General features: G+C 43.3%; 2 protein-coding genes across 5 annotated transcripts in view; both read left to right on the forward strand.

Moving 5' to 3' along the window:
* The window catches only part of LOC113173198 (myosin light chain kinase, smooth muscle), a 44,068-nt gene extending 29,860 nt beyond the window's left edge, over nt 1-14,208 (forward strand). For all 3 annotated transcript variants that reach the window (XM_026376582.2, XM_026376583.2, XM_026376584.1), the window contains 15 exons: nt 943-1,070; nt 1,714-1,870; nt 2,737-2,927; nt 3,007-3,118; nt 5,965-5,997; nt 6,145-6,235; nt 6,544-6,747; nt 7,752-7,969; nt 8,222-8,345; nt 8,535-8,687; nt 9,063-9,186; nt 11,733-11,823; nt 11,956-12,084; nt 12,462-12,574; nt 12,778-14,208. In XM_026376582.2, the coding sequence (XP_026232367.1) occupies nt 943-1,070; nt 1,714-1,870; nt 2,737-2,927; nt 3,007-3,118; nt 5,965-5,997; nt 6,145-6,235; nt 6,544-6,747; nt 7,752-7,969; nt 8,222-8,345; nt 8,535-8,687; nt 9,063-9,186; nt 11,733-11,823; nt 11,956-12,084; nt 12,462-12,574; nt 12,778-12,909 (2,000 nt within the window). In that variant the 3' untranslated portion in view covers nt 12,910-14,208. The remainder of the gene's footprint in view (nt 1-942; nt 1,071-1,713; nt 1,871-2,736; nt 2,928-3,006; nt 3,119-5,964; nt 5,998-6,144; nt 6,236-6,543; nt 6,748-7,751; nt 7,970-8,221; nt 8,346-8,534; nt 8,688-9,062; nt 9,187-11,732; nt 11,824-11,955; nt 12,085-12,461; nt 12,575-12,777) is intronic.
* Nucleotides 14,209-16,177: 1,969 nt separating this feature from the next.
* On the forward strand, nt 16,178-23,374 carry ube2g2 (ubiquitin-conjugating enzyme E2G 2 (UBC7 homolog, yeast)). Of its 2 annotated transcripts, XM_026376593.1 has the most exons (7): nt 16,178-16,325; nt 17,331-17,366; nt 17,489-17,534; nt 19,956-20,074; nt 21,402-21,542; nt 21,859-22,012; nt 22,150-23,374. In XM_026376593.1, exons 1-6 carry the CDS (start codon nt 16,283-16,285, stop codon nt 21,969-21,971), a joined length of 498 nt encoding a protein of 165 aa, XP_026232378.1. In that variant the 5' UTR covers nt 16,178-16,282; the 3' UTR covers nt 21,972-22,012; nt 22,150-23,374. The 2 variants fall into 2 exon arrangements, with proteins under 2 accessions (XP_026232378.1, XP_026232377.1); XM_026376592.1 differs by having other exon boundaries at nt 21,859-23,374.
* Nucleotides 23,375-25,018: the final 1,644 nt, after the last annotated feature.

The following is a 25,018-nucleotide window of genomic DNA, read 5'->3' on the forward strand; positions in this document are numbered from 1 at the left end:
GAAGTTCAGTCAAGCATCTCAAGACCCCACAGTAGTCTGATAAAAAGCAAACCAACCCTAGAAATGTTTTATTTTGGGTTTAAATTCAGTTTTTCTTCTCTCTTGAGGCTTAAAGGAGGGTCTACATGGACCCCTCACATCGGCTCGGTACCTGCCTCAAAGAGACAGTGGAAAAGGGGTTTCAGTGTCCTTTCTAAGAAAACTACAGCTCCCATGAGCACGTGTGTGGTGGAGGCTCAAGGAGAATGTAAAAGCTAAAAACAAGATCTCATTTGTAACAGGGTAACATAGTCACAGTTAAGAGTAATAAAGCAAAGTGTGTGTCTTTATGTCTTAATCGTCATTTTGATGAATCCTAATTTATTACATGTTGGACTTTACACCAGACTTCATGTTTTATTTCATCTGTTTTACTACCGTATTTTATATGCTCCGGATTATAAGGGGCACATTCATTGAATGGTCGCACTGAAAGGCGCATTAAGTCAAACTTTATTCAACGTGTTCACCATAACTCCCAAACACTAAATCAAATGCTAGGGTATTAACAATAACTCCTAACTGTTCAGTTAACGTTATAACAGAATACAACAACAACCACCTTGAGTTTAAAGTAAGTATTTTGGGGTAATATTATGTGAAGCACAGTCAGTTACTCTGTGATGCTCCTGACTACAGCAGCCGTAATGTTGTAAGCGCTGCGGCTTTGTAGTTTACTAAAGTCGTACTAAGACACTCCAATAAATTCATATATAAGGCGCACTGTCCTTTTTTTGGGAGATTGAAGGCTTTAAGTGCGCCCTATAGCACGGTAAATACAGTAACTACTTTTTATTCACGATTTCTGTTTCCCTTTAATTAAGTCCTTCAGTGACTTAATTCAGTGGCTCTGCCCTTCTGTTTTTATTATTGATTATTGATAGTGAGTGTGTGTGTGTTCAGCTCTTCCTCCTCAGATCCTGCAGTTCCCAGAGGACATGAAGATCCTGGCAGGAGAGAAAGTGGAGATCCTCTGCAAGTTCTCTGGAGCTCCACCAATCAACTGCACCTGGCTCAAGTTCAGGAAACCAGTGAGACACATACACACACTGGGGCTGGGGTTATTGATTATTGATCAGGATAACAGGATATGAAGATGTATTGAAAATGTGTGTTTCTGTGTATTTTGGTTCAGTGGACCTGTGAGATTTAAGATTTAAAGAAACATTCTCCAAATGTAGAAATGCAACTAAAACAGAAACAGTTTTTACTTATTAGACTTCACAGACGTGCTGTTTCTGACACATCCACAAAAAAACCTTAGCAGTTTCCTTTCTTTACATATCCATATGGTCAGCTACAGATTCTGCTCCAAAAACAGTACTGGAGTTTAAGAATCTGCTGATCAGATGATCAGACACCTGATCAGACTAGGTCAGACCAGGTCTGAGGTCTCATTTTTACTTAAAACTCCCTGAGAAAGAATGAGAACTTGAAAATGACAAAGTGGAGTTGACTGCAAACTGAAATCTAATTGTAAATCTTACTGAGCGTGTTTCCGGGTGCAAAAATATGTCACACATTTAACAAAACTTCAGGTGGTGACGTACATTTTCACTAGTTACTGTTTAATTTGTCAGTTCAGATGTTGTCTGCTGAGCTTCACCAACACGTTCTGTAATGTTTCCGCTGCGGACAGCTTGTTGGACTGTCTCATGTTCTGTGTGTGATCAGATCCAGGAGGGCTCAGGTGACATCTCCATAGAGAGCACTGACACCAGCAGTAAACTGACCATCTCCAGCGGTCAGCAGGATCACTGCGGCTGTTACACCATCGAGCTGAGGAACAGCTACGGCCTCCGACAGGCTGCCCTCAACCTCACTATCGTCGGTAAGAAACACCGGTAACATCAGCTCTCACTGTTTCCTCATAATTGTACACACTGAGGACCCATCCAGGCTCAGTTTACCCAGACATGAGAAACAAACCGAGTCAGATTTTAGTTGAACATGTTTTAGTTTCATTATGTCCAGGGTGTCCCCGCTCCTCTCCCTGTGACGCCTCAGATCAGTTCCAGGTCCCCGACCCTACCGACTGGCTCAGTAATGACAACTGACAGCATCCAAACCAGTTGGTCCAGCCCAAACCAACAGTTACCTCCCAGTTAGATAACATGCTGAGTTGTCAGACAGAGAAAACATCAGAGTCTCGTCCTCGTTGTGTTTATAACAGATGTGTGTTAGTAATCCTGAGGCTGAGCTCAGCCTCCGTGCTACAGTTTGCTGCCTTTTAAGGCTGCGATCTGTCTGTGTGAACCTATAAACTCTGCTGCTGCGTGTAAACACACACACAGCAGTCAGAAGAGTGTTTGACCTCTGACGTGTTTCTGTTCAACATCTTCTTCTGTCATATTAAGGCTTCAGTCAGCTCTGATCATCCTGGTTCCTGCTGCAGGTTTTTCTTCTTTTCAGACTCTGCAGTTCAGTTTAATGTGGTTCTGTGTCCAGTAAAGACTCTCCAGGTTTATTATATGTACTTCTGTCATGACTGGCTACAACAAATGTGTGTTACATCCAGTACTGAAGTACTGATCTGTACCTGTTACATACTCTTACTACTACTATTCAAGTCTTGTATTAGCAGTGTTTGCTGTAGCGCCAGCCTCAGGACAGATTCTCTATATATTTACAGTATAAATCCAGAGGATGTAGCTTGTTGATGTTCTCTGTTGTCTTTTTATCTCTGTCCCTCCTCAGATAAACCCGACCCACCAGCAAAGGTCCCTGCAGCCTCAGATATCCGGCGGTCCAGTCTGACACTGTCATGGTACGGGCCGACCTACGACGGAGGCAGCGCAGTCCAGTCCTACAACCTGGAGATCTGGGACTCTGTGGAGCAGCAGTGGAAACACCTGGTGTCCTGTAACAGCACCTCCTACAACGTCCAGGTGTGTGCAGCTGGACGTCTTTTTTCTGAAGGAGACAAAAAGTTCTGATCAGTTTAAATAAAGTTTATGTTGTCGGCAGAACCTTCTTCCAGAACGTCAGTATAAGTTCCGTGTCCGGGCAGAGAACATCTATGGGGTTGGAGAACCGAGTGCTGAGTCTGAACCAGTTACTGTTGGGCTGGTGGACGACGGTGAGTGAAGTGGAGAAAAACTAAACTAAACTAAACTACACTAAACTGAAGTAACAGCTGAGCTGTCAGGACTAAACCGACTAACAGAACTAAACTAAAGTAAAGTAACAGCTGAGCTGTCATGACTAAACCGACTAACTAAACTAAACTACACTAAACTGAAGCAACAGCTGAGCTGTCAGGACTAAACCGACTAACTAAACTAAACTAAACTGAAGCAACAGCTGAGCTGTCAGGACTAAACCGACTAACTAAACTAAACTAAACTACACTAAACTGAAGCAACAGCTGAGCTGTCAGGACTAAACCGACTAACTAAACTAAACTAAACTAAACCGACTAACTAAACTAAACTAAACCGACTAACTAAACTAAAGTAAACTGAAGTAACAACTGAGCTGTCAGGACTAAACCGACTAACTAAAATAAACCGACTAACTAAACTAAAGTAAAGTAAACTGAAGTAACAGCTGAGCTGTCAGGACTAAACCGACTAACTAAAATAAACCGACTAACTAAACTAAAGTAAAGTAAACTGAAGTAACAGCTGAGCTGTCAGGACTAAACCGACTAACTAAACTAAAGTAAACTGAAGTAACAGCTGAGCTGTCAGGACTAAACCGACTAACAGAACTAAACTAAAGTAAAGTAACAGCTGAGCTGTCAGGACTAAACCGACTAACAGAACTAAACTAAAGTAAAGTAACAGCTGAGCTGTCAGGACTAAACCGACTAACTAAACTAAAGTAAAGTAAACTGAAGTAACAGCTGAGCTGTCAGGACTAAACCGACTAACTAAAGTAAACCGACTAACTAAACTAAAGTAAACTGAAGTAACAGCTGAGCTGTCAGGACTAAACCGACTAACAGAACTAAACTAAAGTAAAGTAACAGCTGAGCTGTCAGGACTAAACCGACTAACAGAACTAAACTAAAGTAAAGTAACAGCTGGGCTGTCAGGACTAAACCGACTAACTAAACTAAACTAAACTGAAGTAACAGCTGAGCTGTCAGGACTAAACCGACTAACTAAACTAAACTAAACTGAAGTAACAGCTGAGCTGTCAGGACTAAACCGACTAACTAAACTAAACTAAACTAAACTGAAGTAACAGCTGAGCTGTCAGGACTAAACCGACTAACTAAACTAAACTAAACTAAACTAAACTGAAGTAACAGCTGAGCTGTCAGGACTAAACCGACTAACTAAACTAAACTAAACTAAACTAAACTGAAGCAACAGCTGAGCTGTCAGGACTAAACCGACTAACTAAACTAAACTAAACTAAACTGAAGCAACAGCTGAGCTGTCAGGACTAAACCGACTAACTAAACTAAACTAAACTAAACTGAAGTAACAGCTGAGCTGTCAGGACTAAACCGACTAACTAAACTAAACTAAACTAAACTAAACTGAAGTAACAGCTGAGCTCTCAGAACTAAATCGACTACCAGAACTAAACTAAAGTAAAGTAACAGCTGAGCTGTCAGGACTAAACCGACTAACTAAACTAAACTACACTAAACTGAAGCAACAGCTGGGCTGTCAGGTCTAAACCGACTAACTAAACTAAACTAAACTAAACTAAACTGAAGTAACAGCTGAGCTCTCAGAACTAAATCGACTACCAGAACTAAACTAAAGTAAAGTAACAGCTGGGCTGTCAGGTCTAAACCGACTAACTAAACTAAACTAAACTAAACTAAACTGAAGTAACAGCTGAGCTGTCAGAACTAAATCGACTACCAGAACTAAACTAAAGTAAAGTAACAGCTGGGCTGTCAGGTCTAAACCGACTAACTAAACTAAACTAAACTAAACTGAAGTAACAGCTGAGCTGTCAGGACTAAACCGACTAACTAAACTAAACTAAACTAAACTAAACTGAAGTAACAGCTGAGCTGTCAGGACTAAACCGACTAACTAAACTAAACTAAACTAAACTAAACTAAACTGAAGCAACAGCTGAGCTGTCAGGACTAAACCGACTAACTAAACTAAACTAAACTAAACTGAAGCAACAGCTGAGCTGTCAGGACTAAACCGACTAACTAAACTAAACTAAACTAAACTGAAGTAACAGCTGAGCTGTCAGGACTAAACCGACTAACTAAACTAAACTAAACTAAACTAAACTGAAGTAACAGCTGAGCTCTCAGAACTAAATCGACTACCAGAACTAAACTAAAGTAAAGTAACAGCTGAGCTGTCAGGACTAAACCGACTAACTAAACTAAACTACACTAAACTGAAGCAACAGCTGAGCTGTCAGGACTAAACCGACTAACTAAACTAAACTAAACTAAACTAAACTGAAGTAACAGCTGAGCTCTCAGAACTAAATCGACTACCAGAACTAAACTAAAGTAAAGTAACAGCTGGGCTGTCAGGTCTAAACCGACTAACTAAACTAAACTAAACTAAACTAAACTGAAGTAACAGCTGAGCTGTCAGGACTAAACCGACTAACTAAACTAAACTAAACTAAACTAAACTGAAGTAACAGCTGAGCTGTCAGAACTAAATCGACTACCAGAACTAAACTAAAGTAAAGTAACAGCTGGGCTGTCAGGTCTAAACTGACTAACTAAACTAAACTAAACTAAACTAAACTGAAGTAACAGCTGAGCTGTCAGGACTAAACCGACTAACTAAACTAAACTAAACTAAACTGAAGTAACAGCTGAGCTGTCAGGACTAAACCGACTAACTAAACTAAACTAAACTGAAGTAACAGCTGAGCTGTCAGGACTAAACCGACCAACTAAACTAAACTAAACTGAAGTAACAGCTGACTTAACCGACTAACTGAACTGACGTCGCTGCTGTTTGGTTTGTCTGACAGAGAACCAGGACGAGGCCGAGGAGGAAGATGAAGGTACCACTTCCTGTTTCATTGATCTCAGCAGATTAACAGAACAGAACAGAGAACAACATGAGAGCACTTAAAAGACGACACGTTCCACATTACATATCAGAGAATGTGACATTACACAGTTGGTATGACACTCGTGTGTTTTTTCAGACTCAGAGAAGGAGCCCGACTACAGAGACGTGACCATCAGGACAGACGTGAAGGTGAAGGAGCTGTACGACGTGGAGGAGCGGTTGGGGACGTATGTACTCTGAGGCTTTACGTTTGCTCTGTTAACAGAAAGAGTCGAGTTTGTCAGGGGATCATTTAGAGCACCAGATATAAAGAAACATTTGTAAAGTAAGGGAAAGACAGCAGGAAATCAAGTAAATAAAATCTGTTTGTTACATTGAGGAAACTGAAGTGTATCAACTGTGACAGAACAACAACCAGACAAAGTACATTTACTCAGCTAAACTTTGATTTTCATGTACTCTTACTTTTCCCTGAGTACTGCATGTGTGTACTTCTGCCTCCTCTGTTAAAAGCTTGTGTTGTGTTTGTGTCCAGGGGAAAGTTCGGTCAGGTCTTCAAACTGGTGGAGAAGGCCACCAAGAAGGTTTGGGCGGGAAAATTCATCAAGGCGTATTCAGCGAAGGAGAAGGAGAACGTCCGGCAGGAGATAGGCATCATGAACAGCCTCCATCACCCCAAACTTGTCCAGTGCGTGGACGCCTTCGAGGGCAAGTCCGACATCGTCATGGTCCTGGAGATGTACGTAGAGTTTAGTCTGAAGAAGCACTTCTTTGTTTGTCTTTCATGTTCGGTGAGACCTGCTGCCACTCCGTAACAGTCCGAAAACCCAGCGCTAACAGATATTTTTTGGTTTGGATAAAATAAAATGTTTGATGATGGCTTAACCGTTTAAATAGCATAAAAAAAAACATGTGACTTGTTAAGAATCATTAAAACAGACTGAAGAAGCAACTTGGTGAGTAGTGAAACGTTTTGACCTGACAAGAAGGAAGTAGAGTTGACATGACTTCCAGATCATGTCACCTGGATGAGAGTCTTCACCGACCGCTTCATTAAAACAAGTTGAACATCACGAGAACAACAGGGAGGGAAGACTCATCATTTAAAAATTACAGTTTCCTAAAAATTGTGTCAAAACAAAAACCTGCAGCTTATCTCTGAACAGTTTAATCTGGAAACAGGACAAGATGTTTCTCCTCTGGACAGCAGCGGAAAATAATTTTGTGGCCAACAATGAGAAGAATCTGAGAGCAGCTATTTCCTCTCTGCTAATTTTAGAGCTGAAGGCAGCGACAGACCTCGACACACACACTCTTTCTCCATCTGACTCCTTCTTCACTGAACTCAACAGAAACTCCTCATATGTCTTTGTAGCTGCTCTTATTTTGTAATGATCTCATCCGACAGTTTGTTTCACAGGATTTTACAGTGATTAACGGCCGAGATGAAGAAAACAGTGAATGATCCAATGAAGAAGACAGTAAAGTCTTATTGTTGTTACTGCTTAAGAATTAACAGCCTTAGAGTCATTAGCCTCTGGCCACATGGTGGCGCTGTGAGCATTCTTCATTTAAGGACAAAGTATTATCAGCAGAGCTTTAAAATATCTTTGGAGTTTTATTTTGTGAAATAACTTGTTGTGTAAGTTCTGTAAGTAAATCTGACATGTTGAGTGTCTTTGTGATAACGTGTAGTCATATTTTGAAGGGACGCACACGCGTGAACTCTGTGTGTTCGTACAGGATCTCAGGCGGCGAGCTGTTTGAACGGATCATCGACGAGGACTTTGAGCTGACGGAGAGGGAGGTGATCAAATACATGCTGCAGATCATCGACGGAGTCAACTTCATCCACAAACAGGGCATCGTCCACCTGGACCTCAAACCTGAGAACATCATGTGCGTCAACAAGACCGGCAGCAAGATCAAACTCATCGACTTTGGCCTCGCCAGACGGCTCGGTAAGATGTTTGATGTAGCTGCAAAACCACAAGAAGTAAGAAAAGGCGTGTTGAGGAGGACGTCCAGGTCGTCAACAGTCTGACAGACTGACGAGTTTAGTAAAGAACTTTTAATGACCTTAAAGCTGCCCGACTGAAAGAACAAGACGACGACAAACTCAGCCGTCCTGTGTCTCTTCACATTCTGCATTTCATTAGAATATTAATCGGAGAGTGTGGATGATGTAGACGCTGTCTCCTGTCGTCCCACAGAAAATGCTGGGACCCTGAAGGTTTTGTTTGGGACCCCAGAGTTCGTGGCCCCAGAAGTGATCAACTACGAAGCCATCAGTTACCCCACAGACATGTGGAGTATAGGGGTCATCTGTTACATTCTGTGAGTGGTGTTTCCTTATTTATCCCATTAAACTGAGCATTCAGGACTTTTTGACTTCATTTTCCTTATTATCTGTATTGATTGTATTTAATTTGGTTTCACTTCTACGGTTTTCTGTGTTCAGTCCAGTGTCACTCAGTCATCTTTAGGGTGCACTGGGTTCACTTTGCCCTGCGTTTGTCCTCTCAGGTTGAGCGGTCTGTCTCCTTTTATGGGCGACAACGACAACGAGACTCTGTCCAATGTCACCTCGGCCACGTGGGACTTTGAGGACGAGGCCTTTGATGAAATCTCGGACAACGCCAAAGACTTCATCACCAAACTGTTGAAGAAAGACATGAAGTAAGAAGCAAACAGGGAAAATGAGTTTTAACTGAGAGAAGCAGCAGAAGGAGCAGTCTGGACTCGGCCTGTTGTTCAGGTTGTGACAGAGCTGGTTTCTGCTGCATGTTAGATTGTTGATCAAGTTTTTGGAAACGGCTAGAACCTAAAGATGGAGGGAAAAGGTGAGTAACAGTCGTTGGAGAACTGTGGTGTAATGGAGAGTGATGATACGACAGGGCATGAAGAAAGACCACAGTAAACATGCAGACGGGTTGTATGCGTCAGCCACAGACGCCCTGAGTCAAAGTGTTGATAATGTGAAGAAGGACGAGATCAGAGTGGTTTGTTCAGTGAACGTGTAAATGAGCGTGAACGTGTGTGGTTGTTTGTCAGAGCTCGGCTGACCTGCGCTCAGTGTTTCGAACACCCCTGGCTGAAGCAGGACACCAACACCATGAAGGCCAAGAAGCTCTCCAAGGAGAGGATGAAGAAGTACATCTTGAGGAGGAAATGGCAGGTAAACCACTGTACTGCAGTAACTCAAAGTACAACGAGTACTGTCAGAGAACACAGACATGCTGTGTAGTACACAGCACTATGGAAATATATCCTCCAGTTTAAAATGTACCGAGCCTTATAATCCGGTGCACCTTATATATGGATCAATATTGAGCCGCAACAGGTCTCGCAACCAGGTAAACAGCCACCAACTCCATTTTCCTTCGTAGAAGAAGTGGCGCGCGGTGCATGCTGGGATATATGACTGCGCGAAGCGTGCCATTTCATTTCCAGTTGTGTGTTTGTGCAAAAACCCCTAAATGGCTCCTATGAAGAGACACGCTTACGACGCAGAGTTTAAACTCAAGATCCGGTGTTATGCCGAGTTTTGCATGCCTGCCGAGATCGATATCCCCCACTCTAATCAGGGAGGAGGATGCAGATCTCGGCAACTCCAAGTTGCCAAATATTGCACCCCCTCCCTTATTAACTGTAACACACGTTTTATCCATCTTTTAGATTATTTTAAGCTGACAGTGAAAATTCACATACGCAAAAGGGTAACAAAGCACACTATTGCCCTATTAAAAATGGTACAGCAGATTAGAAGTGTTGTGGTTAATGAATGTTTTCATTGTGGTTCGTTGAATGTATGAATGTTATTAATGGGTCAAACATTGTCAAGGCAAGTTTTTATCTAATAAAACCTCTGCTAATAAAAACAAGATTTGCAAACTTATGTGAACTTACTATGATTTGAGCCACTCACACTTTTGCGTATGTGAATTTTCACTGTCAGCTTAAAATAATCTAAAAGATGGACAAATGACAGCATTTTGTTATAACGTGTGTCACAGTTAATAAGGGAGGGGGTGCAATATTTGGCAACTCAGAGTTGCCGAGATCTGCGTCCTCCTCCCTGATTAGAGTGGGGGATGCAAAACTCGGCATAACACCGGCCTGTGCTGTCCTCACAACACGTGAACTTAGTGTAGCTAGACAGCCAGCTAACAAAAAGTAGGAGACTCCATCCAAGGCTTTCTTTTCTTGTCTTTACTGGAGTTGTGAACTGAGGAGTACATTGCTCTCAACTATATTTTATCCTATCTGTTCTTTATGTAACTGAAAGAAACAGAAAGAAACTAAATTAACAATAATATATCTTAATACACATCGTTACACATTTGGTATGTTACACTCACACGCTAGCTTGACTTGAATGAAGCTAATTACAATAACACGCACACGTAATTTATCACATGTAACAGGTAACAACTAACAAACTTCTAATGACAATAAACATGTTAATACTTACAGAGACAAATGCTTTCCAAGGCACAAACGTATAAAACACACTCAGCATAAACATGAACCAGTTGGTTTTACTGTGGAAACTAAACTAGTTTAATTTACCAACGGAGAAAATACGTCAAAGCTGTTCTATTGAACAGAGAGTGGAAAGAGCGCTCACTCTGCAACTAATTATCTTAACAAAGATCAACTAAAATACACAACTCTCACTCTGACAAATTTTAAGAACAATACTATAATACCTTTTAGCTGCCTTTGTCACAACTTATTGTTATTCATTTATCACTTGAACTGAAAGGCATGACACGGCCAGAGCACATCATCAACATGGACAAAGACAAACTGTGTCACGAAAATTCTACGTCACTGACTTTACCTCGGGGAAAATGATAAAACAGCTGTTTATTCATTTTGGGAGTGAACGGAGTTGTCTGAACACTGGTTTGTAATCTATTAATAAAGTTTGACCGACCTATCTGACTGTTTTGTTGACATTCCCTTCAGCGCAGCTCCATCTAAGGGTTGCGTAACGTAACCCCAGCCTCTACTGTAGTGTCTACTCTATGCGCCTTATAATGCGGTGCGCCTTATATATGAAAAAAGTTTTAAAATAGGCCATTCATTGAAGGTGCGCCTTATAGTGCGGAAAAAAACGTAAACTAAACACACAGATCGAACATACAAAGTACCAAATAAAAAAGAACTGCTGAGGCAGATACAATACTAACTAATATACTAACTCAACAACACAATGTACCAACAAAAAATAATGAACAAACTATAAACCAACAAACTATCACAAAACAAAAACGAAGCACAAACACTAAATGAACTAACTAATTAGAAATACAAAGTAACAATGAAAAACTAATGCAGACAAAAATACAAACTCACGAACAAACAAACCTGGTGTGGACGTGTCATCTTGTGGAATGAAGTCCAGGGAAATCCAACAAACAAACGAGATGAAGTCCAACTAGCTAACTAACTAACTAGTGACAGGGGAATAGGGTGAGAACAAGTGACAAAACCAAAACCAACGTGACAGGGGCGAAGGGAGGAATCGTAACAAATGATTGAGAACACGCTTCAGTGTGGTTTGAACTGATGGTTCAAAGTATAAAGTCACTAAAGCCTCAGATACATGTAGTGAGTGGAAGTAAAAAGTGGCATAAAAAGTAAATAAAGTACTGCACGTTTGTACTTGAGTAAATGTTGGGGGTCACGTTTCATCTGTTTCTTCTTCTGTGGCAGAAAACGGGTCACGCTGTTCGAGCCATCGGTCGACTGTCGTCCATGGCCATGATGGCCGGAGTCAGCGCCAAGAAGGGGTCTCCGACCGAAGGTCAGAGCAACACCGACGGTCGACACATTAGAACACAGTGGAAGAGAGTATAAGAGAGTAGAGCAGGAGGACTGACTGAAAAGTGTGTGTGTGTGTGTGTGTGTGTGTGTGTGTGTGTGTGTGTGTGTGCAGAGGACAACCAGTTCCTGGAGTGTTTGGAGTACGAGCAGAAGACCGAGTGTAAACCCAGTTTCAGCGCAGTCATCAAAGACGTGGAAGTGGTGGAGGGCAGTGCCGCTCGCTTTGACTGTAAGATAGAAGGTACCTCCTCACCTGTCCTACCTGTCCTACCTGTGGTCTGTGTAATATCAGGCAGTGACCTTTACTCACGTTTATGATGGACTAGATGTTTCCAGGTATTTCTGAATCTCACTCTTTGCTCCTACCTGTGGCAGGATGGGATGATGATACTTCAGTAATTATTAGCACCTGAAGGGTTCAGGGTCTTGTTCAAAAACACTTTGACATGTGACTGGGAATCAGGAATTGAACCACCACCTGTGGTGTTTGTAGACGACGTCCCTGCCGACTGATTCACAGCCACACATTTCACTCCTGAACCTTTAGTATCGTAGGTGAAAACGTTACTTTGCTTTTAGCCGGTGAGTGAAAACTGACCCTCAGCTGTGTGTGTCCAGGCTACCCGGACCCCGAGGTGGTGTGGTACAAAGACGACCAGCCCATCAAAGAGACCCGACACTTCCAGATCGACTACGATGAAGACGGAAACTGCAGTCTGGTCATTTCAGAGGTCAGAGGTCAAACCTGTTTGAGATTCTGATATTTAAGGTGAATCACACGTTCTTACACGTTCCTCCAGAACGGTACAAAAAGACGTGACCTTTGAATTAAAGGTCATTTATATAAATATATAAACACTCAGTGTGAACCTTTGGAGGACCGTGGTTCAGTTAAACGTCCTGAATAATGACACTTTGTGGTGTGAACCCGCAGGTATCAGGTGACGATGACGCCAAGTACACGGTGAAGGCCGTCAACAGTCTGGGGGAGGCCACGTGCACTGCCGAGCTGCTGGTGGAGGTGATGGCTGGAGAGGAAGAGGAGGAGGAGGAGGAGGAGGAATAAGGCAGTCTGGACTCCCACAGAGGATGAAGTGGTCACCGCTCGTTCAGCACCCGTCAGACCCGATACCCACAGCTCCTGGTCGAGTGTTTCTGAGCTCCAGCGTTTTCACATCACGGACACATTCACTTCCTGCAGAGGAAAAACCTCTGTCAGCTTCCCTGTTATCAGCTGATTAGTAATGATTCGTTAGAGGAACCTTGTCACCTGTGTTCAGAACCGTCAATGGAACATTTGGCTTTTTGAATGTTCACACAGAAAAAGTAATGAAGTAGTGAAACTGGCACAGAGTCCCTGAACGTGCACATCAGTCCAATCACAAGGAGACGCAGTGAATGTACCGAATCTACGGTAGATGGGGTTTGTGGGTTTGGGAATATGGAGTCCAGTATCGGTTTTTTAATCAACATTAACACACTGTAGGTGCTGCAGATATACTGGATGTGACCTAGACCTGATCCCTGTGGGGTCCAGCTGAAGAAGAAGAAACGAGCAGAGCCTTGTACTCACAGAGTTGGGTCACCAGAAGCTCCGGGCAGCTAAAGACTCCACGGGTGGATGAAACAGTCGTACACAGTTTAAAACGCCTGCTGACCCAGTTCGACCCTAATCCACATGTTACGTCATCACACAGGGGTTCTGGGTAATCAGGTTTCACGTCAGAGTGTGACCCGGCTCTGCGAGTACAAGGCTCAGACGACCGTCACCTGTAGCTTCCGTCTCCCTCCTCACTTTTCTTCTGTCCTGTTTGTTTCGGACTTCAACGACACCTTCCAGCTAACAGCACCTCTGCCTTACGTTGTTGGCCTGAACGCAACGCGGCGACACGTTCAATGACCGTCTGGGTTTTCTGCAGCAGAAAACTCAAAGACACAGTAAAGAAGCTGGGTTTGAATAGAGCTGCTGCTGAGAGTGTGAAGAACCAGACGAGATTTAAACGTGTCGGCGCCGACGCCGAAGGCAAATTTCTGAACAGTTTTTGCCACATTCCAGCTGCTTTAATCCAGTTATTTAAAGGCTGATTCAACAGAAACCAAAGAATCGTGTTCACAGGTGTGTTTGTGTGTGTGTCAGCGCCTGTTTTATCTTTACACTTATTTAATGCACAGATTCATAAGTACAATATTATCATGTCTCCTCTGAGATCTTTGTTTCCCTCTCATACTAAACGAGCAGCGGACACTGATTAGTTTGGTATCAGATGGATGTAGTAATTTTTATAAGTATCTATCAGTTTGACGAACTGCAGACGACACTACGACTGTAGTTACTCACAGATACCAAATAAATGTTGATCACCAACCTGCTGCTGTCGTGTGTCATTAACTTTAAGTTCATCTCCACTAAAACTGGAGCTGAGGGGTTTAACTGTGCTCCCTGCTTTAACAGAGCACATCGAGTCATAGAAACGTTGATTTATTCATTTCATGTGGAGATCGATTCTGTCGTATTCAATATTTAGAAAGATGAGAGGTTTCTGCTCGACGACGTGATGAAGAACAGCTGAGCTGATGGGATCACCGAGACCAGCACAGTCCACAGAGTCCGGTCCTCTCAGGACAGAGCTGATGATTGCTGTGACCTCTGACTTTTATCTTATTGAGTTTTTCATTTGACACAACCTGGACCGAGAGTTCTGGTCCTGGGTCAGTCGGAGACAGTCCTCCAGCCCCTGTCCCAGCACCACGTTCTCTGTGAAACACGAAAAGGTTTTAAAAAGCTGTAAATGAAACTGACCATGTACTGTGAGCATGTGTTAGTCTCATGTTCTCTTCCTCTTCTATGGACACAACGTCTGCTTGATTGACCAGCACCGTCTGGATCTGAAACTGGAGCTGGTCTCCCAAGTTCCTCAGTGAAGATCTGTCAGATGATCCACAGGTTGGTGCCTGGTAGGAAACTGGTGGTCTGTGGGGAGTTCTCGAAGTCCGAACCCTGATTTATTTCATTTACACCCATGTGACCTGCGGATCCAATGATCCGAACACTGTTCTCCAGCTGCTCGCAACCTTTTTCACATGTTGGTCTAGATCCAAAAGGCTCAAATGTCCAGTGTCTGTGATGAGAACGGCCGAGCACCTCCATCGTTTGTCTCCATGACGACCAACAAACTATGGAATTAATGAGGCTTCTGAAAAACGAAAAACTGCTCAGGTCCTTTCTTTTGTTCCTGTTGAGCTCACCTGGGCTTCTTTATTCCACGCTGGGTAACAAGGCGTCAGCTTGAAGTAGTCCAGGTGTTTTATAGTCTAGGATCCTCCTCCAGCAACAAGTGAGGCGGCTGCTGAGCTGCCAGAGGGCTGGTCATCAGAAAAACTGATTATGGTTATAAAATGTAAAGGAAAATATAATAAACATAATTCAACAGGACTTTACACATATTAACCACTAAATTTTAAACTTCCATAGTACCAGACTGGATTTTTAGATTATTATTGTATTTCAACCACTCAATACTGAGTCATTTGTTTTTTAACGTGCAGCTGATGTATTTGAACATAATAATCAGTAAAATATGAATAAAACGTCTTAATTGGCTGCTTAGAAAAACATAGATCTAGTCCACAACGAAACCTGGTTCAGTGTGATGACAACGTTCAGGCGTCTCTGAGCCTCTTCACCCATTCGTCCTCCATGAACTCTGCTGTGGTCCCATCGTCCTCTGCTGTCTGCTTGGATTGTACTTCTAGGAGCATGCACTGTGTACATCAATGACATAATATCACTACTACTGCTAATACTACTTCCACTACTAGCACTACTAGCAGTAGTACTAGCAGTAGTAGTACTAGCAGTAGTGCTAGTAGTAGTGCTAGCAGTAGTGCTAGTAGTAGTACTAGTAGTAGTAGTACTAGCAGTAGTGCTAGCAGCAGTAGTACTAGCAGTAGTACTAGCAGTAGTGCTAGCAGTAGTACTAGCAGTAGTAGTACTAGCAGTAGTGCTAGTAGTAGTGCTAGCAGTAGTGCTAGTAGTAGTACTAGTAGTAGTAGTACTAGCAGTAGTGCTAGCAGTAGTACTAGCAGTAGTAGTACTAGCAGTAGTACTAGCAGTAGTGCTAGCAGTAGTACTAGCAGTAGTAGTACTAGCAGTAGTGCTAATAGTAGTGCTAGCAGTAGTGCTAGTAGTAGTACTAGTAGTAGTAGTACTAGCAGTAGTGCTAGCAGTAGTACTAGCAGCAGTAGTACTAGTAGTAGTACTAGTAGTAGTACTAGCAGTACCCTGCTGCTGCCACCAGGAGGCGCTGTCCACACACTGAAACTAGCCACAGAGCTGAGCATGCGCAGCTCGCACAGCTGTGGCGACAGATTCGTTCGGAGTAAAAAACGAACTCGATCCGTTTTTAATTTCCTCCGTTTGTCTCCGTGATCAAATCACGATGGCCGGAACCGCGCTGAAGAGACTCATGGCTGAGTATAAACGTGAGTAAACCGGTCAGTCGTGTCCTAACTCCACTTTCAGCCAGTGGGGCAACTTGTAAGTTTAGCAAACAAGCTAAGCTAACAGCCCTGTGAGCGACAGGAGTCCTTCTGAACCAAACTCCATTACAGTATGTGCCGGTTTAGTGTTTAGTTTCATAACTGGTGTTTGAGACAACTTATTGCCACTTACATCGGTTTATAGGTTAATAGGAATAATGGTCTGCTTAATTCGGCTCCATGTGTCGACACCCAGCAGCCTTTATAATGAGAAAACGAGCCATTATATAATGTGTTTGTGTGGCTCGTCAGCGCTCTCCAGAATCTTCTTCGTAGAGATCAGTGAGACAGAGTCAGGAAAAAGCGACATGTTTATTCAGCTACGAGATCCAGTTAACGTAAACTATAATCAGATTAAATAGTGGTTCCAAACTGAGAAACAGATCATCACCTGTAAACACGTTATGAAACTGAAGGGATGAACAGTCACCATGTCAGTGACTTGTTACGTGCGATAATAATTCCGGCAGTTTTCAAATGGAATCTGGTGCAGTTAGAGTAGTATTTAGTCATATTTTAACACTTGCAGTTATGTCTGTATGCTAATGTTAATGCTGTTCTAGGTTGAGTGTAATGGAAAACGTGGTTAATTGTTGTGTTAAATAACGTGAAGTTAGCTTACCAGCGTTAGCAGGTGCTAGTGTTAGCCTGTTAGCTCGGTTTGTTTACACTCATTTCTCTCTTTCTTTGACACACACACTGATTAAAGTGATCTTATCGTCAACTCAACTGACGGGTTTCGTGTGTTCTGATTTACAAATGTAAACAGTAAATGTTCAAACCTGTACATTTACTGAGCTCGGGTTCAGGTTTGATCCAGTATTCATGTGGTTTTATGATGTAACATGGGTTCCTCTCATTTTCCAGAACTTCAGACTCCAGTGATTAAGGTCAGAGGTCACAGCCTGGTCCTACAGTGTTAACCTGTGTGTGTGTTTTGTGTTTCAGAGCTGACTCTGAACCCACCTGAGGGGATTGTTGCAGGTGAGACTGACACGTGAGCTGTGTCTGTTTGATACTGCAGATCATCACATTTACACCAGGCCACCTGTCTGTCAGGTCCACACACTGAGACACACTAAAGTAGATTTGATCTGCTCCTGCAGGTCCGGCTAATGAGGAGAACTTCTTTGAGTGGGAGGCTCTGATCATGTGAGTACACAATGGATTTATGTGTTAATGTATTCAGCTTTTCTGCCAGGAGTTATCGTTATTTGTTGTTACGTTAATCAACTAACAAACAAAACTGATAGATTCATAATAAAAATAGTAAATGGCATAAGTCATCTGTAGCTGCAGCCTCAGTTCAAACATGATGTGTCTGTTATATCAGATTAACAAATGTTCTCATCAATGTCTTTAATTAATTTGGTGTTTGGAGTTCAGCCTAGTTTTGTTCTGACCAACAGTTAAACATTCAGAGAGATTCATTTCCCTGACTTGCAGTGGATTTATCAGTGTTACTGATCAGACCCACACAGGATCACGAGGCTCTGAACTAGTTGGATTGTGAAGACTGAAGAAGATTCTGACACGTTTCATCCGAAGCTGATTTCTGCTTCAGCTGAATCTGCACCGTCTGTGAGCATTTCTACTTGTGCGCTGGTGTTTGTTGCTCTGCAGTTACACAACAAACCACTAGTGAGCAGTGGAGGTTTTATAGCTGAGCTGGTGTCTTCAGTGTGCTACAGAGCAGATCGTGATGGAGTCGGAGCTAACGGATGTTGAACAGCAGATTACACACAAGAGTCTACAGCTGTTAGAGGACTGTGATGCTACTGAGTGGACCACTCTGTTATATTTCTGCAGAGGTTCACGTCAGATGACATAGATTTGATGCAGAAGCCTAAATCAAGCTTGGAGCTACAAGTCTGCTCCTCTGTCTTATTGTGAGACAGAGACATCCACTGAGCAGAATTCATCAAACAGCCTCAAACTCTCAGTAACACTTAGTTTTTCTCTCCTTTCTTCAGATAATCAGCATCTTCCACTCACAAAAACAACTTCTCCTGCTCATCCTGTCATAAGCTCTCACACCCAGATCAGTATTTTGCAGTGAAGTCGACCCTTCATTATGAAGCTCTGCTTATTTACGCTACATCAGCCAAAGTCAGCAGTTTCTCTCTGCACAGCTGCTGGATAAACACAGAATTAATGACGTTCTTCACCTGTATGTAATGATTCAGATTCAGAGAAGTTAGCGAGCCTCGCGTACAACATGTAGATGAATATACTCACCGCTTCAGTTTCCTGTGGGCAGCGCTTTTCTGCATTGACTGTGACGTCAGTGAAGGCAGCATCATCAGGTGTAACTGAGCCTCCTGTTGTTGTTAGCGTGCCAGCAGCTTCTGTCTGCCCTTCAATTTAACCTGCAGCTCATTCACAGTCCAACAGTCCACATTCCTGCTCAGTCTAACCCCCCCACAACCTGTCCCCACCCACTGACATCATCCCATCATTACCTGGGACCGTCCTCAGGTGTAACCGCCCTAAACTCTTTGGTTACAGGGTGTTTTATTCTTCTTTTAGCTACTGTTTCAAAAGTCAGTAAAGCCTGTAGTTACAGTTCCTCAGAGTCCAAAGTGACGTCTTCTCCTCTGCTCAATAGTCCAGAGCCCCAAGAGGTCCAGTTTAGACGGGCCACAAATGCAGAAAAAGAGATGGGATTAGGGTCGTCGTTCTACTTTAGATACATTACCTTGAGAAATACAGATCACGGCATAAGAGTGTGTCTGAAAAGTTGTAATCAGTGTTTTCAGATCCACTGATCTCACTCGCTGCTCCTCGCTGCTAATCGTCTTCAGGTAGAGTCCCTCACACTGATGCACCCAAATCATTTGTCACCTTAATACGCTGTACTTTTCTGTTGCGTTCGTGTCCAGTGATGAGCAGAACATCAGATGTTGTCAGACCGCTCAGGTTTTAATATCCAGAGTTTGTTGTTTCCCCGATTAAAAGTGCATGTACCCTCTACAGATCAGCAGCCACGAGAGCGTGTGTGAAGCAGAGTGGAGTCAAAGATAACGTGCAGATACAGGAGATGATCGGATCAGATCATCTGCTCGCAGCAGGAGAGGAAGAGACTAGAGTCCAGATAACAGATGATATTCAAACATCCAGCTGAACTCTGACAATCGGCACACTGCTTTTAGACCTTTGGTTTACTTTGTGTTCCTTCAAAATCTCTGTAAGAACCGCTTCAAACTTCAACTGAAGGATCACTGGACCCTCAAATGACACCTGGAACCACCTGACAGACTGATCTCCTGAGTGTCCTTCAGGGACCTTCCAAATAATATACAACAGTTCAAACACCCTAAAGGAAATAATCAGTAGTAACTTTTTCAGTACTAATGTCCATCTATACGTTCATTATTCATAACGCTTGTCCTTGTCCTTAAGTGTTGAGAGGTGGCTGAAGGACTGAAAGTCTAGGACCTCCTCCACAGAACTACATCCTCCTCAGTGACCTCTTCACCTTATTAACCTTTTTCAGTTGGAGTTTTGTTTTGTGTTGCTGTGGATTTTTGTACATCAAACAAATCTTAACGCTGTTCTCTCTCTGTGGTTCAGGGGTCCTCAGGACACGTGCTTTGAAGGTGGAGTGTTTCCAGCCGTCCTCAGTTTTCCCTCTGATTATCCTCTCAGCCCTCCTAAGATGAGGTTCACCTGCGAAATGTTTCACCCCAACAGTAAGTCCACAGGTCCTGTTCTGTCCTGGACGTTTGTCAGTGGGCTGTTGAGTTCTTTGTTTCTGTGAATGCTGAACACACCTTTAGACCTTTAGTTCCGTTCGACAGTTCTGAATCTGAAGCCGCGCTGCTGCACGAGGCGACACGTCTCCAGATTCATTCATTCTTCTTTTAAAAGAGCCAAATGTAAACAACCATAATCCGCCGTGTGACCCCAAGCACCCGAGTTGGGTAACATGAGGCAGTTTGCTGACAACAACAGAAACTTGACTTGAGACCATCATTTGACCTGTCGCGACACGCCGCTGCTGCTGGTAGCATGTCGTTAGCGTGCTGTCATTAGCACTGTGATTAGTGGACTGCAGGCTGAGCGATAAAGTCACAGCAGGCGGTGGTCTGAGCATGCTCTGTACTGATTAGAGGACAAGAGGCTCACTGCTGACCCATCATCATCATCACCATCATCATCATCATCACACACCAGCATGGCCCTGAGCTAAACTGCACTTCCTGCTGTAACTGTATCGTCTGATCCTCCCATCAACAAACTGCAGCAGATCAAGATGAAACACAAGGAAAAACAACCAGTGAGCAGAGCTGCTCGGGCTCTCAGCCGTCCACAGACGTGTGTTCATTTAAAAGCTGTCTGCAAAACCAATGAGTGATTTCCAAAATAAAGGTTTAAACCTTCAGAAAATAAAAAGTGTGTCAGATGTCCTGACTGTTCAAAACAAAGTGACTATAAATTACATATGGAAAAAGGTTAGAAATCTGTTTTCAAATTTCAAAGAACAAAATGCTTTTTGTCTGAGAGCAGTTTTTAAAAGAGGTTTTTCACCTTTAAACAGGCGGATTTATGTTTCTGTGTGTGACGTTAGAAAACAGCAGCTGAATATAAAACGAGAGCGGCCTCCGTAACCAGACGTCCAGATAATTATTAGGACGTCAACTGGTCTGTGCTCGTTACCTCCTGATGCCTGGAATGAGTGTTTGCAGCTAAAAGGTTCCTCTCGGTGCATCTTTTACTTATCGGCCTTAAGAAGACAGTTGATGGTTCGATTCCTTAGTAAGAGCAGCTCAGAGATGAAGCGACAGGAAACGCTTATCACACCCTGATAAGATTCACGGTTGAAGTCAGGTTGATTCGCTGGTCGGCTCCGACTTCCTGCCTCACCTGACAGGTAAACACCTGTATACGTGTGATGTCACGATGATGATGTCATGACTGAACCAATAATTCAGTGTTCAGTCGACATTCAGACACTAAAATCTCCTCACTAAAGTCTCGTCTGGAATCAAGTACTTACTCCTCCCCCTCCTCCTCCAGTTTATCCTGATGGGCGGGTGTGTATCTCCATCCTCCACGCCCCGGGTGATGATCCGATGGGATATGAGAGCAGTGCGGAGAGGTGGAGTCCGGTCCAGAGTGTGGAGAAGATCCTGCTGTCGGTGGTCAGCATGTTGGCAGGTACTTCATACACCTGTTGGAACACCTGTGTGAGAAACAAATTCATGATTCACTTTTAACTTTCAACTTGTTTCCTCTTTTGTCTCCTTGCACCCTTAATTTGTTTCTTCTCCTTGTTTCAACTCCTTGTCTACTCTTGTATCCTTTCCTTGTCTCCTATTTTGCCCCCTCTTCTTGCCTCCTTTCCACTTTTTGTGTCATCTCTTGCTTCCTCTCTTCTCTCTTGCCTCTTCTTTGTCACCGTGGTTCCTTTCCTTGTCTCTTCCTGTCCCTCCCTGTCCCCTCTCTCTTTCCTTGCCTCCTTGTCTCCTCGCAGAGCCTAACGATGAAAGTGGAGCGAACGTCGACGCCTCTAAAATGTGGCGGGAGGACCGTGAGCAGTTTTATAAACTAGCCCAGAAGATTGTACGCAAGTCTCTGGGCCTTTAGAGATGATGTTGTCTCCATGCGTGGATGATGTCACCCCCCTGTGACCACATCTAGCGCACTCTGTGTGTGTGTGTGTGTGTGTGTGTGTGTGTGTGTGTGTGTGTGTGTGTGTGTGTGTGTGTGTGTGTGTGTGTGTGTGTGTGTGTGTGTGTTGTTATTTCAGAGACACTCCTGGTTTTCTTGCGGATAACAAAATCTGTTTGGATTCAAAGACTCTCCCCAGCATCCTCCTTGTCACCATGGAAACACACACACACACACACACAGAGATCAATAAACTGATGGACGGACGACTGGAAGATTCCAGATGTTTTATAGCTTTGACACAGATTCACTGAATCACACAGAAGATGATGAAAACCAGCCGGTGGTCCGTTAACCGGTGTCACCTGACCACGGCGGCGGCGGCTCGTTCCTCTCCTGCGTCACGTCACATTTGAGTCACAGTTGTTGTTTTGTTTTTGTCTGAGTCTGACGGTGTGTGTAGACGTCTGAGGCTCAAACAGCGTTTCAACACAACGTCCAGCTCGTTCTTCCTCTCAGAAAGATGCTGGATCCTGATCGTCAGTGGTGTTTGGATAAAGAAGACGCCACTCCGAGCTGCCAGGTTTGGTTTTTAACGGTGTCCTGCAGCTCATGGCTCAGCCCAAGTTCAACTCTCAGTGAATTCGATGATAATCCACTTGGTTCTGGCGACCGCTGCTGCTCTCCACAGCAGCAATCAGCAAGATCCTGTCATTGCAGAATTCTTCTTTTTGTCACTGCTCGGTAGATAAATTTTAGCAGGTTGAGTCAGTTTGTTAGAAAACAAGTTCCAAGAGTGTGAAACGTTTTTTTCTCCAATCAAAAGTCCATAATCTCAGAAATGTATTTTAGGTTTTGATGCTGTGAACTGGGAAAAGCTGTAAATCCAAACATCTTAGGCTTCATTTGCTCAGTAACCAGAGCGCTGATCAGTTTTCTGTTGAATCATTGAGACGCTGAGTCATCTTTAGGTGAAGGACATGTTTTGCCATGACTGTGTCCGTCTGAATCGACCCGACCGATGACGCACAGCTCGTCTTCAAGTGGAACAGGAGCTCCTCGGCTTCTCTCAGTTGGACTTTTAAGCACTTTATCTGTGTCTGTAGAGGTTTGTGACCTTTCAGACTGAGCGGGTTCAGAGGAGCTTCGACTGCTTTTAGGTTTGTTTTTCTTTTAGTCTGGACGTTCTTACCTGATTCTGTTAAGTGATGGTTTAGGTGTGAAAGGTTTGTTTTATTTAGGAGATTAGCAGTGAACAGTAAAGTGTGGGAGGAGGATCGGTCGCTGTGTTCTGGATATTTGCAGGAAAAATGAAAAGTCGTGTTTTATGCAACTTGCAGCCTTTAATGTATTAAAGTGATCTTTTCTTCAAAGATGAATATGCTGTTACTTTTTATTTGAAACACTTACTGTGTGTCTCTGTGATTTAGATCTATTAAAAAATGAATCCACTCATTATTTTCTCATTTTAAGATGCTTTCATCTGATAAGACACAAATTCAGAAACTATGGAAAAATAATCAGAATATTTGTGTCGCTACCAAAACTTGATGTCCAATAAACATCTCCAGATCAGCACTAGAACCCTGAACTTCTAGACGACCTGCCACCAGAGAGGAAAACATTTGCTGTGCCTTCTGTTGTGTTACGCTGCTCTTCTTCAGGAAACCAGGGTTACGTACATAACCCATGGTTTGTGATCATGTGACTGTGGCGGCCTCAATGTGCTGTAAACAAACCACGATGGACACGTTCTGCCCAGAGACCACCCGTCACCGAGTCTCCGCCTGGAAACCAGATTTCTGAACGTCTTTCTCGAGCGCCCGCCTCCTCCTCTTCTGGCTTTAGGACCTGGCCGGTCCACAGTCAAGATGAGCTTCCTGCTGCTGATGGTGAGTTTCTGGAATAACTTCTTCTTTTTTACTTCTTTCCTACTTCTTTCCTGTGTGTCAGAGGTCAATCTGGTGGTTTCAGTGTGTATTAAAAGCGGGAAATGAGAGATGAGCGATGACAGCAGCTTCCTGCCTGAACCTGCCTCAACACTCCCACAGTGACATCAAAGCAGCACCAGCATCACTCGGTGCACAGAGGCCATTAGTGCTGGTGAACCTCACGCTGTTGTTACCACCAGCAGTCAATGGAAATCGAGGTAAATACTCCTTTATCTAATTTGGTGGTGGTGCGAACATTTCACCAACTCATCTGTTTGGAATGTCGTATTTCGAACCTGGTGATGAACAGTGATGCTGCTGATATTATAATGATGAGATTAACGGGGATGATGCAGCGTCAGCCTGTCTGACACTCCAGTCTGAAGCAAGACTCAACACAGCAGCTCGCTGCCTCCAACTGAAACTGTCTGACTCCTTTTCCTGTGATGCAGTTTCTACAGTTTTACACAACCTGAAAATTTGGATGCTTTGAGCTTTATTGACCAGAAAATAATGATCTATTATCTATCTGTGTATCAGCACAGATAGATAATAGAGTGATAACAGTCGTCAGTGGTGCTGCTGAGTGCAGCTCTTAAATATTGAATATTCATTCGCACTTCCTGGTTTTTGTGTGCTGGCTGTAGCTGATCTAATCCGAGTGTCTGTCTCACACACACACACACACACACACACACACACCTGCTGTTTGTTGTGGTTTTCCTCTGAAACTCTTGAGGTTTTATCACAGATCAGTGCGAGGTCACACACACCTGCTGGCTGTTGGGATGGTTTCTCTTGGAGAGATGTTATCAGCCAACCTTCACACACTGACGACATTCCTCTGTTCACACGCTGCCTCTGTTCGAGTGTTTTCAGCTGCTGTCACCTCGTCGCTGGACGTAAGAAACTGTTTCGACCTCTGGTTGAACGTTAAACCTTCGTATGGAGACACCAGTAATACTGTTAATAAGATCTGAAATAATAAAACAGGTAATGTTTGGATATCGTGTATAAAAGATCTTTCTGATAGTTAAATGTTTTATCAGTTTAACTCTATGACTTCTGAACACCAGCTGTTCTGTGTTGAGA

Source organism: Anabas testudineus, chromosome 21 (assembly GCF_900324465.2).
Source record: "Anabas testudineus chromosome 21, fAnaTes1.2, whole genome shotgun sequence".
NCBI lineage: Eukaryota > Metazoa > Chordata > Actinopteri > Anabantiformes > Anabantidae > Anabas > Anabas testudineus.

Bases quoted from the DNA above. Each gene is read 5' to 3' on its own strand.
- ube2g2 (XM_026376592.1), top strand. From the start codon at position 16,283: ATGGCCGGAACCGCGCTGAAGAGACTCATGGCTGAGTATAAAC. The intron at 20,075-21,401 runs GTAAGTCCACAG...CTCCTCCTCCAG, and splicing joins CGAAATGTTTCACCCCAACA to TTTATCCTGATGGGCGGGTG. The intron at 21,543-21,858 runs GTACTTCATACA...GTCTCCTCGCAG, and splicing joins GGTGGTCAGCATGTTGGCAG to AGCCTAACGATGAAAGTGGA.